The sequence below is a fragment of the Suillus plorans genome, assembly GCF_016647745.1.
Source record: "Suillus plorans strain S12 chromosome Unknown HD556scaffold_132, whole genome shotgun sequence".
Classification (NCBI taxonomy): domain Eukaryota; kingdom Fungi; phylum Basidiomycota; class Agaricomycetes; order Boletales; family Suillaceae; genus Suillus; species Suillus plorans.
The window spans coordinates 53543-67659 of NW_024537516.1; the positions used below are offsets into that span (position 1 = coordinate 53543).

General features: G+C 47.4%; 4 protein-coding genes across 4 annotated transcripts; 3 read left to right on the forward strand and 1 right to left on the reverse strand.

The window, feature by feature from the left end:
* Positions 1-53: 53 nt before the first annotated feature.
* HD556DRAFT_1451496 (uncharacterized protein) lies at positions 54-1428 on the forward strand (the record flags this gene model as incomplete). The annotated part of the gene is made up of 5 exons (XM_041307965.1): positions 54-227; positions 284-378; positions 433-501; positions 552-688; positions 935-1428. 5 exons carry the CDS (start codon positions 54-56, stop codon positions 1426-1428), a joined length of 969 nt encoding a protein of 322 aa, XP_041152178.1.
* Positions 1429-7857: 6429 nt separating this feature from the next.
* On the forward strand, positions 7858-8837 carry HD556DRAFT_1426675 (uncharacterized protein). Its single transcript, XM_041304636.1, has 3 exons — positions 7858-8111; positions 8160-8383; positions 8435-8837. The coding sequence occupies exons 1-3, from the start codon at positions 7920-7922 to the stop codon at positions 8454-8456; spliced, it is 438 nt and encodes a 145-aa protein (XP_041152179.1). The 5' UTR covers positions 7858-7919; the 3' UTR covers positions 8457-8837.
* Positions 8838-8842: 5 nt separating this feature from the next.
* HD556DRAFT_1426685 (protein kinase) lies at positions 8843-11692 on the forward strand. The gene is made up of 10 exons (XM_041304637.1): positions 8843-8966; positions 9025-9660; positions 9718-9773; positions 9820-9931; positions 9989-10168; positions 10216-10461; positions 10516-10692; positions 10738-10812; positions 10863-11087; positions 11136-11692. Exons 2-10 carry the CDS (start codon positions 9151-9153, stop codon positions 11463-11465), a joined length of 1911 nt encoding a protein of 636 aa, XP_041152180.1. The 5' UTR covers positions 8843-8966; positions 9025-9150; the 3' UTR covers positions 11466-11692.
* Positions 11693-11714: 22 nt separating this feature from the next.
* On the reverse strand, positions 11715-13299 carry HD556DRAFT_1531913 (uncharacterized protein). The gene is made up of 4 exons (XM_041309516.1): positions 13093-13299; positions 12665-13039; positions 12431-12613; positions 11715-12374 (listed from the first exon to the last, which is right to left on the reverse strand). Exons 1-4 carry the CDS (start codon positions 13283-13285, stop codon positions 11830-11832), a joined length of 1296 nt encoding a protein of 431 aa, XP_041152181.1. The 5' UTR covers positions 13286-13299; the 3' UTR covers positions 11715-11829.
* Positions 13300-14117: the final 818 nt, after the last annotated feature.

Sequence of the window (14117 nt, forward strand, 5' to 3'; positions counted from 1 at the left end):
TGATGCATGTATTGCTTTGGCCTCTTAATCTTATACCTAATATTTATATTCTAATGCCTAACACTAGTACTGCTCTCTCTTTCGGACCTGTCGACTGCAGTGACAAAGTCGATGTCACTGGTAAAGTCGGTGTCGCTGGCAACCACATCTTCATGGATGTCGAAAACCTGCTCGTAGACTGGCCAACATATACGATCAAGTTCACGCCGACCCACCCAGGACCCGTGGTAAGTATTCACTTCAAATTCTGAGTCGCGTTGTTTTACTTACATTAATCATACAGACACTTATATTGCGTTTAAAAGACGTGTCTAGATTCAAATATGTCGAAGATGAGGACAGCGACATGGAGACATCAGAATCGAAGGCTTGCAAGATGTATGATATGTTTTTTTTCTCATTAGTGTACACACTCACATTCTACCTTTTTAGCTCTTCGTCTAGCACGAAGGACGACCTGGATGCGACATTTGTCTTCGAAGAGACAACCTCCAAGACCGAGTATGTTTTTTTGGCAGTGTTTAATTCATTTTTTTCACATCTTGATTCAGCGATAACCCCAATCTCTTCATCGCAACTCCAGTGAGGCTCGACGCAATCAGGAAGGACTTTTCCTCGAAAAAATGCAAGCTCGGTCATGGTCACTTCTTTGGAGATGCAGATTCCGCTTGGCCCCCCCGCTGGCCTCGTGGCTACTGAAACGTTTCTTCTTTACCTATCTCAGCTTTTGAGAGCCTTAAGATTACACCTGCTGACGTAGTAGCCATTGACAAAACTACATAGTATGTTTTCATCTCATCGTTTTCGCCAATCCTTTGCAGCACTTTGTCCTGCTTTCATTTTGTTACACTTTCATTTCACTTTGCATCAGATACCGACACGCTCTGCACGAGTTATCCCATTGTCCCATGTACTACTAATATCAGAATTCAAGTTGTATTTCTTGTCCACCCACGAGTGCGCTATGTTTCCAAGGCTTCCAAGATATGCCTCTCCACCAACCTCATCCATCAACGAGCCGTCGAATGCGAACATTCCCAAGAGGCTTCTCAGAACGCCCAGCCCGGTACCATTAAGCGAATGCAGTTTACATTCAGTATCGATGCTCCCCCAGCTCATTCCCTGCAACTTCATCTTCATCCTACACCTTCTCTGGCGAAGGCTCCACCCCCACCAAGCCAGACCTCAAGCCTAGCGTTGAGTTCAGAGAAGGTCGCAGGCACAGGAGAGGTGACGGATCCTCTGTCACTAACCATGCTTCTTCCGACCCCGCATCCAACCAGAACAGTGTTTCTTCTACAACTAACGACTCATCTTGCGAAAAATTCGCCACCTCATATGAAAAACTTCACTTCCCTCCCATCTTTAGTACTTCGTTCGGTCCAACTGCTATCCTCTACTCCACCCCCACCCTATCTAACCCCATGAGCTACGGGATGGAGACCACTGGCTCACGCACCGGTACACTGCATAAGGTGCTGCAGTGACTCAAATGCTTACATGGTTTGGATTTGCAGGATGATACCATGCGGCAGACTTGATGCGGCCTTCGAGTATCACTAAAGGACTTCCATTATAAGGTGCATCCATGTGATTCATACCAGGCATTTAGGTATTGACATATCCTCACGTATATTTGGTAGTGTAGTGCTTGTATTCTAGATAAATAGCACTGTCCTCCCATCTGAAACCCCCGCTCCCGCTACTCCATGGACAACCTCACCTGCCTTGGGTGTGGAAAGGCTTTCAACAGCCAGAGGCGCTTGAGCGCACATGAGACGCTATGCGAGACTCACCATGAATTCAGCACACAGATCAGCAAATCATACCAGCGCTCTGAAAGAAATCGCAAGATCAAGAAGAGAAAAACCAACTGTCGGGAGTCTTTCAGTGGAGAGGAGGATGCCCCCCAAGAAATAGGTGACGTGCATGCCGAAAACTGGCATAATCAGGTATGTCTTGTCTTTTTAATCCTACAGAACTAATATTTGACATATATTACAGGATAACGACACTCCTGGACCTTTGCAACGATCCCCTTCCCCACCACTACCTGAGCCTAGCGCAGCTATTTGCTCCAATCGTTCCGGGCGCATCATTCGCATGCCCAAACGATACGACGACTTCGTTCCCGGCGATGATGAGGTACCTGATGTGCCTCAGCCTGAAGATGTGATGTCTGAAGAGGGAGATCACACCAGTGATAAGCTAATTTCTTTCGAGACAGAGCCAGATACAATGGGATTGTACCGAGTGTATCCTACTTGTCCTACTCTATTTCCGCGGACCGGTACCACCCTTAATACTCTATGCGACTCTCCGATGTTGCAGACTGGTGAAGATCCGAGGGACAACTCATCTCAACTACTCACTGGTCCCCCCCTCCCATTGTCTGTCACTCCTGAGAACCTGTACTCCGCATTTAGTAGTCCAACCGCTGGTCTACTTCTGTGCTGGCAATATTCCAACCCCAACTCGATTTTGGATGCTGCTTTGCAGCGACTTACTACTTTCCTTGATGATGATGCTTACGACCGAAACGATATACGTCATTTCAGCATCACTCAGGAGAAAAAGCTTGTTGCAAAGTACCTTGAGGACCAATCCAACCCCTTCAGTGCCAGTAACGGATGGAAGGAGTCATCTGTCTATGTTCGCCTTCCAAAAGAAAAAATGAAATGGCCATCCGAAGATGACGCCCCCGAGCTCGAAATTCAAGGCATGCACCATCGATCTTTGGTCAATATCATAACAGAGGTTTTTGAAGACAGTGCAGCCACAACGTTCCATATGACACCATTTCGTCAGATGTGGAAAGTCTCAGACGAGCGAAGTATCGAGGTCTTTTCGGAGGCTCATTCTTCCCCTGCGATGCTGGAGGCCCACGCTGAGATTAACTCCCTTCCCCGTGCAGCAGACGACGATCTCGAACGTGTTGTAGCATCACTCATGATGTATTCTGATTCGACTCACCTGTCCAACTTCGGGGACGCATCACTCTGGCCATTCTATCTATTTTTTGGTAATGAATCTAAGTATACACGTGGAAAACCGACAGCTTCCGCATGCCATCATGTTGCATACATTCCTTCGGTAAGTCTTTCTCAAATCCCTCACATCCCTTGCACCTTATTGACGCAACATTTAGATTCCGGATGATTTTCAAGATTTGTACATTCAGGCCTTTGGGGACGCATCTTCGGCAGAAGTGCACACGCACTGCAAGTGGGAGCTTATGCAAGCAATCTGGAAGCTCCTTCTCGATGACGACTTTATGCAGGCTTACGAGCATGGGATCGTGATCCGTTGTGGAGATGGAATCACTCACAGGGTGTTTCTGCGTTTTTTCACCTACTCGGCTGATTATCCAAAGAAGTAAGTTTTTTTTAGTCACGCGCTTCTTAGATTGACGTCTTTTCAGGATTCTCCTTGCTGGTATCAAGTTTCTTGGCCAATGTCTATGCCCGCACTGCCTTATCAAGAAGGCTGATGTGTCTGAGATGGGTACAGAACACGATATGCACGATCGCATGTCACTCCAATGTGTTGATGACAAGGCTCGCCATGCCAACATTGAAAAGGCATGCAAACTTATTTTCAAACGTGGTGCGCCAGTGGATGGCAAGCAAGTCAAGTCTATCCTTAATCCTGAGTCCCTTGTCCCTACACGTGTGAGTACTTCACATTATATTCAAATTGTTGCTAATGGGATACAGAACGCCTTTTCGGATCGTTTTTTTGCCTTTGGATTCAATTTCTTTCTAATGCTTGTGGTGGACATGCTGCATGAATTCGAGCTTGGTGTGTGGAAGGCTATCTTCACGCACTTGTTGCGCATCATGCACGCTGCTGGTGGTGTTGCGATACAAGAGTTGAACTGGAGGTACGTCATTTGATAGTATGCTTTTCGTATCACTGACTACATATCTACTACAGGTACCGTCATGTTCCAATGTTCGGGAGGGGTACTATCCGTCGTTTCCACAAGAACACTTCTGCAATGAAGCGCCTTGCAGCTCGAGATTTTGAAGACTTGTTGCAGGTGAGTTTTAACTGATTTCAGATCTGATTTCATACCTGATTTTAATTTCAGTGTGCAATACCAGTCTTTGAAGGGTTGCTCCTGGACGACCATCACGACAACATCATCCTGGACCTTCTGTTCGACCTTGCTACTTGGCAAGCTTACGCAAAGCTCCGTCTCCACACTGAAGACACTCTGAACTTTTTTGATGGTGCTACAGCCATCCTCGGCAACAGTGTTCGAAAGTTCAAACAGACGACTTGCGAACACTACCACACGACAGAATTACCTCATGAACACATGGCTCGAGGGCGCCGACAAGCTGCACTGGCCGCAAAGCAAGGTGTATTAGCTAAGGAGAAAGGAGGTACTTTGCATCGCAAGGTAAAGAAATTAAATATCCAGACTTATAAATTTCATGCGCTTGGGGACTACCCAAATACAATTCAGATGAGGGGAACAACGGACAGCTATAGTATGCAACCAGTGAGACTTTTTTTTTATGCACGACACTCCTCTAATTCTGGTGCAGGGAGAACTACAGCATCGACGTCTCAAGCGATGTTACCCTCACACTTCGAAAACAAAGGCAACTACAAACACAAGCATCGCAAATCAAGATGCCATCGAACGACTTTGTACAAAGGTAATCAACACTCGGGCACAATTTTCCGCCCAACGGGGTACCAATAGACCTCGTCGTGTACGGACCTCACCTTCCGACCATTACCACATTGCAAAGTCTGCTCGTTCAACTTACGACCTCACAGCATGGTTGGGTGAGCTTGGGGATGATCCGGCTGTCAAGGTACGTGCTTCTGATTCGTATTAAATTTTATATCTCATGATATGAAATAGAACTTTATTCCTCGTCTCAAAGACCACTTATATGCACGTCTTCAAGGGCTTGTATATGAAGGCGACGAGTACAACTTTACTGATGCAGAGCGGAACTCAGTTCTCATCACGGACAACAAGCTCTTTGAACACAGCATCCTTCGTATCAACTACACTACCTACGATCTTCGATGCGAGCAAGACTCGATCAATCCCCGCACTTGTGCTGATCTCATGGTCATGTCACACGAGGATGATCACACTCATCCCTACTGGTATGCCCGTCTCATCAAAATATTCCACATGAATGTAGAATACTACGAAAACCCGGATGCAATACGGTCCTGTCCAAAGTGTATGGATTTCCTCTTCGTTCGATGGTTCAAGCACGACAATATTCCCTCCGGGTTCAGTGCGAAGAGGCTCCAACGCCTCGAATTCTTTGAGGATGAAAGCCCTGATGCATTCAGATTTCTTGATCCAGAGTGCATCATTAGAGGTGTACATATAATCCCGGGATTCGCTTACAGCCGTTCCAAAGAACTTTTCGATCCAACAATTGCACGACATGAGGAAGACCCAGATTGGTACTGTTATTATGTGAATATGTAGGCGTATTTTTTTATTTCACTGTCTACCAACTACTAATGATGTATATAATGCTTACTAGGTTCGTGGACAGAGACATGTTCATGCGATTTCGAGGTGGTGCCGTTGGTCACAAGGGCATGCGAGAGTGGGACGATGTTTTGCAGCGTGAGGGACACATTGCCGAAGACTTGAATAGTGAAGCCGACGAAGATATCAAAATGGAGGACGAAGACGGTAGTGACGAGGAACTGGATGAGGGGGATGTCGAAGAGGGTGACGAGAGTGACGAGGGTGATGAGAATGAGGACGAGGATGAGGACGAGGACGATGATGATGACAAGGACGAGGATGATGATGATGACAAGGACGATGATGATGACAAGGACAGGATAATAGCTGAGTACGGTGAGGTGCTCGATGACGACATACTCATTGAAGAAGGCTATGGCACTCTTTAGGTACTTTCTATTTGACTTGTGTGGTTTTCATTCATTTTTGTTTTATATTTCTCTATACAATACATGGATGTATCTAAATGTATCTGACATATGGCATACCGCTACACTACGAAATGAAATATGTCTGACAGATAACATGCTTGACATCAGCGTGCCGGGGTGACATGTCAAATGTCGGATATAACGGGCAGGTGTCGTCGGTGGTGTCAGAAAATTCAACATATCAGGTGATCTCTGGATTCGGTAATTTTGGTGATGAGATACCGGCATCGTTGTGACCATCAGTGTTGCACGACGCCGCCCTAATTGAAGTAGTCCTAGTGGTAAACTCGTAGGAAAATACAGGTCCCTTCCATTCGACCTGAGCCCATGATTCGAGTTGCCCGACGAGCTTGGGTCCACAATAAGCTTGAACAACTCTAGCAGGCAGGCATAAATAGAGTCGTACCCCCTAGCGGCGAATGTTCGGTGCTGCCATTCTTTGAAAGGCCGACAAAGACGCAATTATACTATGAAAAAATTAGTTTGTCGGAATGTAAAATGAATACCCCGGTGGCACCCAGGACCAAGCACGGCCAGGGAACTTGTTTCCGATTCGACTAGGGCCGGCGTGGAAGAATACACAATAACAACTTTGCGAAGTGCCGCGTTGGCGTTTTCCCCTGTACTGCCATTTGAAGGAACTCTGAATTTTGAGCAACTCTGTAGTAGCACTTCCAACCCATGCTGTGCTTCCTTGGAAGGGGATATTTGGAGGGACGATGGCGCATATGGTAGGCGCAAGAGTAACGGCAGTCTTCTTCAGATCGGAGTGCCACGTAGTGAGATCATCACACAACTAAGTAAGGGTGAATCCCTGGATATACATAGAAGCCTTGTCATATCAGCATAGTGTGGGGTCATATATCTGGAATGCTGTGAGATGTGCTTCGAGAAGATGAAAAAACATACTGGCTTGATCCCAAGAGATCTGAATAGCTAACAGGGTTTTGGTGAGGGAATCTGTTCTGTTAAATCATCGATGAGACTTGGGAAAGGCTTGTCGATCGTGTGCCGCACGCGACACTCCTCTTTTATTCCCTGAAGAAACTCTTCCAGCAAAGAGGGGAGAATGCTAGGGAGAAGTGGCATACTATTCGCCTGCCTTTGCCGATACAGGGTCAGAACAATCTAAACATGTCACCGTCGACCCCACTATTTCCGGAGCGGCTGCCTACTCGCCGCCCCACAGGAGTTCAATTCAGTCTGTTGCTTGGGAAAGCGGGCAAAATCTGTTTAAGCAGAAGCGCTTGCACAGGTAGACAGAATCCGAATCTCGCGCATCAGGGACAACCAGGCGGATGTGTGTTCCGAATGTTTCGTGCTGAGGACGAGTACCAACGAGACTTCTATGTAAGACTGAACGAGTGCCCTAGATTCCAGGGCAGACTCGATGGTGACCCAAGATCGGCTCTGCTTGTGCCGCGGGTTACCGAGGAAGTCGCAAGGAAACTCCTTGGAGTATGCGCTGAATGGTTCTGAATGGTTGAACGATGTTGTTGTTGACGTGTAAACTTGAACACTGACTCATATACCGGGGATCCCAGGTTTGCCGTGTCTCCTTCAACTTGAACGTCCAGTTCTTTCCTCAAACACAGCGGCAAAATTTTGACAGTTGAAGTAGCGGAAAGCAGTTATTACTTAGAACAGGGAAAGCGTTTGAATTCGGTTGCCGTGACTCGAAGTTCTAGTTCCTTTCCATAAACGCAACAATCAAGTGGAAGGCCTATGGAGGCAGAGAACAAGCAGAACCGGAATTCAGTGTTTGAACTAGAAATTCTAGTGGAAAAACGTCAATCACGTATAAAAATTCGAATTCGAAAGGAAAAAATGACCGGTGGTCAGGCGCTTCACGCCTCGTTCCTGCGCTAAATAACTCAGATGTGCATCTTATTCACAGCGTGGTGAACCCGTAGCCAAGCGGCCCAAGCCGCCATACTGCCGTTTTCTATTTGTTTGTGGATATTACCATGAGTCGGATGGAATCTGCTCATCAGTCCTCCCAAGCTCCAACAGCCCTGCCTAGTGATGTTGTCTCTGCTTTACACACGCTACATGAATTTGTTGCTACTGCGATGGCAATCCCTCCGCAGATAATTGTTACTTGCAGAGACGACAAACGTGCGTTTGGAAGAGCAGCGCTGCAAGCTATGAGCTACAGGGCAAGCGCCCCCTCGTCCAGACCTTTTCATGATCTGAACCAATTGCAGAAAGCAGTCGATATGTTCATCACCAGATTTGCCACGAAGGAAGACTGGTGGATATCTGAGTTTCGATACAAGCCCGAGGTCACGATTTATGGTCGATTCTATCGACAACATGGCGATGACGATGATGGTATGGTCATCCTCGACGAGCGAGGATGGGCCGAACTTGTTGGCAATGTCGTGAGGCTGACCATCGTCTTCACATCGCTCAAATTTACCGTCACGGCGTATGTTCTGGCTCCCATGTTTGGTGTTCGAATGAGCTCAGTTTCTGGCAGGCAATCATCCTCGAAAGCATGATCCGCGAGTCCAGCTAACATGATAAGGACCGCAACGAAGTTGAACGAACGAATAGCGGTGACCTTCCAAGACGGGTGTGCAATAGAAATGGGTAATATATAGATTCAGTTTCATACTTTTGTAGCTTTCACCACTATCTAGAAGACCATCATCGCCAAATGTACAAAACAAAAGGCATAGCGCTGCTAGCGAAAGTGAAGCTGTAGAAATCCTTCTACGCCGAAGAATAATGTCCCTTCCTCATGAGTAGAAGTGGAAGAGTGATAAGGAATCGGCGAGGTTGTAAGAATAAAAAATTTGGGCGCGAACTTATGTGGCTCGGTAAATTCCGGACTACTCGGAAACCGCCGCTCAGTGGTTTAACCGACGGTTATATGCATGAAGATCGATGCTCTTCGACACTAGTTCCTGTACATGTTATTGTCTTGCTTGTATTGTCTGCGCTTCAGCTTGTGCCACTCCAGTTTCGACGCAACTGCGACACGTGTCCATTCCAATTTTTCAACTGCAGTGCGATCTGTGTGCTTATACTTATTGTTGTAAGTAATTGACGCTCAGGCGGTCTCAGCTCTACAGCCATATAAAGCACTCCAAAGTGCTCAAACTAGACTATCAAATTTCTCCGTCTTCCTTCAGTGACAAAGTCTCCCGTGACCAGACCATATAGAACGAAGATAGTCTTTCCTCCTGTATTATGTCGGTGTCACGGTTCGCGCCAATACGCTCGATGGAATGCCTTCAATGTCATAAAGTTATGCCGAGATGGGAACTACCCCATCATATTCGAGAGAAGCACGTTTTTATAAGTGATTCCAGGGCGCCGCGTGCCAGGAACTTGGGTCGCCGTGATGATCTGCACCGACCGCCAGCTTCTCCTCCATCGCCCAAAGTCAACTCGACAAGCACTCCGTCTGAATCGAGCAATACACTGAGCACAGAATCCGATCTTTCGCTGAGTACGATTCCAACTACACAGTTTTCTGTTTGGCAGCAGCAGAATCCTGTTCGGCCTCCTGCACCAACGACCATTGACGACATTGCGCTATCCCGTAACCACCGAACGGACTCTCCCCATACCTCTACACAGCATCTTCGCAACTCAGTGAGGTTTCAGGTCCAGGATTTGGTGGATGAATTCGAGGGCTTGGATGCAGCAGCGAGACAGGTATGCATCAAAGGGGTGCGGTGCATGCCCATTTTTCCGGTCAGTGAGACCTTCGTTATGAAGTTACGCAGCGGGTCTGATAGTGTCTACGGATAGACTCTGTACGCGCATGTGTTTACGCACCTTAATCTTTGTGCCTCCGACAAGCCGAAGTACATGCAAGATCTGTCTACATTGTTTAATCTAACGTTGCTGTAGCCTGCTGATTGACCTGGAGAATATGAGAAGAGAGTGGATATCACGGGACAAGATGTGGTGTCTTGTAAATTTCAAGGCCATCAAGGACGCGTTGTCTGGACTAATGAGCCAGGTCAGTACTTTCCCTCCCTTGTTATGTGTCGAGTTTGGTTCAGCTCATCTTGTTCAGGCTCAAGTGAAGCTGCACATCTGTAACCGATCTCTTACCAGCCAGTCCAGACTACATGCGCTAGACATTCAAGACACTGGGGCTTTGATTGCCAGTTGTTCAACCGACTCACACGCTACTTCTCAGCTAGTCACGCTCAAAGACGATAAGGCCCAGTCTATGCTGGACTTACTGCAGACGGTAAGGCCGACACATTTTCGACGCCTTCGTTGCTTATTTGCTTGTAGTTACTCGTAATGAAGTCAGACCAATTAGAAGAATGGTACAAATGTCGGTTCTTGGATACTATCATCCGACTGTCGAGGAGGTCAGGCCATTTCCCTCAGAGCCTGCAGCTTCGTCGAATCGAAAACCTGGAGCCAACCAGCCTCCGTGGTGGGTCTGGAGTAATCTCTAAAGGTGAACTCCTTGGTCGTTTGGTAGCCGTGAAAGAGATTCAGGCTGTCGGCCGCACCACCGAGCAGTTTCTGAAGGTTAGTATGAATCTTGTCGCACCCAGGAAACTTCGATAACATGACTGACTGTAGGATTTCTCGAATGAGGCAGTTGTTTGGTGTCACATCCAGCATGACTGCTGCCTGCCATTTTACGGCGTATTCCATCTTAATGATGGTGCACCTAAGACCTGTCTGGTGTCTCCTTGGATGAAGAATGGCCATTTGAACGCGTATTTACAACGAACTGATGCCGATCGTGCACCTCTGGTCAGTGATAGAGTTCTGGCTTCCAATGCTTACTGAAATGGTCAGATATTGGATATCGCGCGAGGTCTCGAATACCTCCATGGGATGCAACCTACAATTGTGCATGGTGACTTGAAAGGGGTATGTGGGTGTTTTGATCGCTGAGAACGCCACTGAAGATTTGTTATAAGGCCAACATTCTGGTTTCCTCCTCCGGACGTGCGTGTTTGGCCGACTTCGGCCTTGCAACCACGCAAGACTCTCAAGCACAGCTTCAGACCAACATAATCTCTGTTGCGGGAACCCCCTCTTTCATGGCGCCTGAACTTCTGGAGGCACGTGCAAATCCACGTCTGTTATCAGCCCTGGATAGACGTCCATGTGATATTTTCGCATTTGGCTGCATATGTTACGAGGTACGGTTTCCCGTCATGATGCTCAACCATGAACTGATCTCTTTCTAGATGTATGATGGATTACGTCCATTCTGGGACTTATCCCCACAGGCAGTGGATACGAATTTCATGAAGGGAAGCCGTCCCTCACGTCCTACGAATAACGTGTGCCTTCAACGAGGACTGGATGATGACATGTGGGATTTCATTCAGAATTTGTGGCACCAAGATCCAAAGCTTCGAGCTACCGCTAGCCAAGTCTCTTTGTGGATGTCGCACAAGATGCACATGGCAGGCAAAAGCACGGACAGGCCACCCGCGGAGATGGAGTGGGACCTCGACTTTCTGACGGAATGCATCGCAGAGCTGACTGATTTTGACCCTCTTTCTCTTTCATGAGTAGCACCACAAGTTCATACCAATGCTGATTTCCCTCTCTGACGTTGAATCAAGTATACGAAACCTTCTGTCGCACGCCATACCCGACGTTGAAGCATCATGCACATGCGCATACCTCACTGCAGCGGTAGCGACAAGCCCTTTTATCACTTATCTTGTAATCTATCCATGTATTTTCACTGTGCAATCAGAATATTTTTGAATGTCAAATCTTGACGCGGACGGACTAGATCGATAGAAAGCCACCCCGTGTGCTTCAAGACGATGGGCTATGATACAACTAGCATACAACTTAAGTTATGTTTACATGTAGACAGTAAACTAATTTGTATTGTGTACGGAATCTAAGCAAAAATTCACAAACTTAGACGCTAAACCTAAATTCTTCTTCTTGCAAACTATCCCCAAAGACAATCCCGATTTCTTGAACTGTCTTCTTCGTCGACATACCACTCTTCACATGTGCACTTGCCCTCAGTTGCGCTCCAAATTTCCCACTTGCCGGACCTGCTTGGGGTTTGATACCAGTGGCTAATGCACTTGCGGGACGCGTCCTCGTCATCACGGTGGTGGAAGGCGCTCGAGATACAGTTGTCGAGGGCGCACGCGTTAAGGGTGTTCTAGACGTATTTCCCCTCACGACCGTGGCACTCGATGTTGCGCGGGTCGCTGGCTTGGAAGTTGTCATACCTGGACGCGTAACGGCAGGACGAGAAACAGTTTGTGGGCCAGATCTTGGACGGGAGGTATCAGCCGTAGTCGAATGACCTACTGCGGATGCGGCGCGAATAGTTCTCGATGCTGTAACTCGAGTTGAGCGAGTAGTGTTCTTCGATGACGGAGGAACTCGAGCCACCTCGGGCCCAGGCTTCGGTGCAGAATTGGCCTGCGAGAATAGACTATCATCATCTGATTGTACGCACAGAAGTCAAGATCAGAATAGACGTTATATAACATTAGCTTACCGAGATGGGGGAGAGATAATTTGCCTAGGGCAAAAAAATTGTCGTCAGGTTCAGCTGACGTGAATTCCATGGATGTAACATGTGTCGGTATATCGTCGATCGGGTAGGAGTAGGTAAGAGCGAGGAGGGTTCTCCCGACTTCTTTATAATCCGGAAGTTCAAATGGAGGTTCGTATGGCATTTCTACACGCGTTGATACATTAGCAGAAGAAAGCGTTTGGCAAGGTTACCCACCAGGTAGCTTCGGAGGCATGTACTCGATTTCATCGTAGTCTTCTTCTTCAATCGATTGATTGGGCGCCGCTACGACCTCTGGATTAATGTCTATATCACTAACATCCCAGTGGTTTCCACCAGTAAGTGGTGTCTGAAAGCTGTTGCTGGCGCTGCGGGGAAGTCTAACATGTTTTCGTGCGGAACTTGGGCGAAGAAGTGCACCGGGTGTGACATCAAAAATGGGCTTTGTCATTTGCAATGGTGTGGCATGGTTGGCAACGCGGTTAGGAAAGGGCGTTTTGTCGCCCAGAGGTCGAGAGGGTGCGAGTATGACCGGTTCCTTTCCCTTGGATTTGGTTGGTCCATCATGACCTTTCAGGATCTTCTGCGGTTCTACAGTACCTTGTAAGAGCAGGTAACATGATCTTAAAAGAAAAATAGCTCACGCAATGTATTTGGGTAAAACGGAGCTTGTTGCAACGCAGCTTTCTTCGCTTTTCCATCGACTGTGACGGGTACGTGGCGGCCAACATTCTCCTGGAGTGCACCTCGTGATTTCAGCATTCTATTGCCTGGGGTCTTCGTCAAATGGCGGTAGTCGCCCTCAAACGCTATACCTATTGGGCGAGAGCTGATCATCGTGGCAGTTGGTGAAATGGGTTTGATTTTGGTTTGATGTGACCACTAGTGCGTCCAGACACGGTCACGTGAAAGTCATGTGCATTGATTTCTCCGCACGGTGCACGTCGACTCAAGTTCAGCTCGAGCGGCTTTCCATGATCATCGATCATCGACCATGTCGTATGTACTCAGCACTCCGGTTTTTCGGGTGACTCTTTTTTACTAAGGTCGTAGGTAGCATGACAATAGGTATGTACTTACCCTGTAAATGGGGATGGTCGTCGCCTAATGCGATGGCAAATATTGAGAGTATGACTCTAGCTTGTGACTAGCGCCCACCATCTACGAGGGGCCAGAGTGCGAACGCGAAGCAACGGTCATGGAATGGTACTACGAGCTGCATTGATATTGGACAAATAAGGCAAGAAATCAGGCATCATTTGTCCTCGCCTTCGTCCTCACTATCCCCCTAGTAGCTTCGACAAGCCTGCTGTTAAACACTTGTGAGTGTGAAAATATTGGATGTCCTCCAGGGGTTGCCTCAACAATCAAATATCGCCCGACGGCCTCAAGTACTACTTGTGCTTCTTGGTTGGTATGTGTTTAGCTGGTGGTACTGCAGGGTCAAATCGCGAAGCTTTGAGATCTTCGAGTGTGAGTCGAGGCACGACGGCATCATGTCAACAGGACGTATACTGAAAATTTTTAAATGCGGCCTAGCCGGAACATGTTGAGATTTTAGTGTCATCCGCTCTTTTTTACTTATAATCCATGCTCATATGCTCCATTCAACACCGTGGTACAGGATCACCCGTATGTTCTTCACAAGAGCCAACACGAGGAAGGAGAG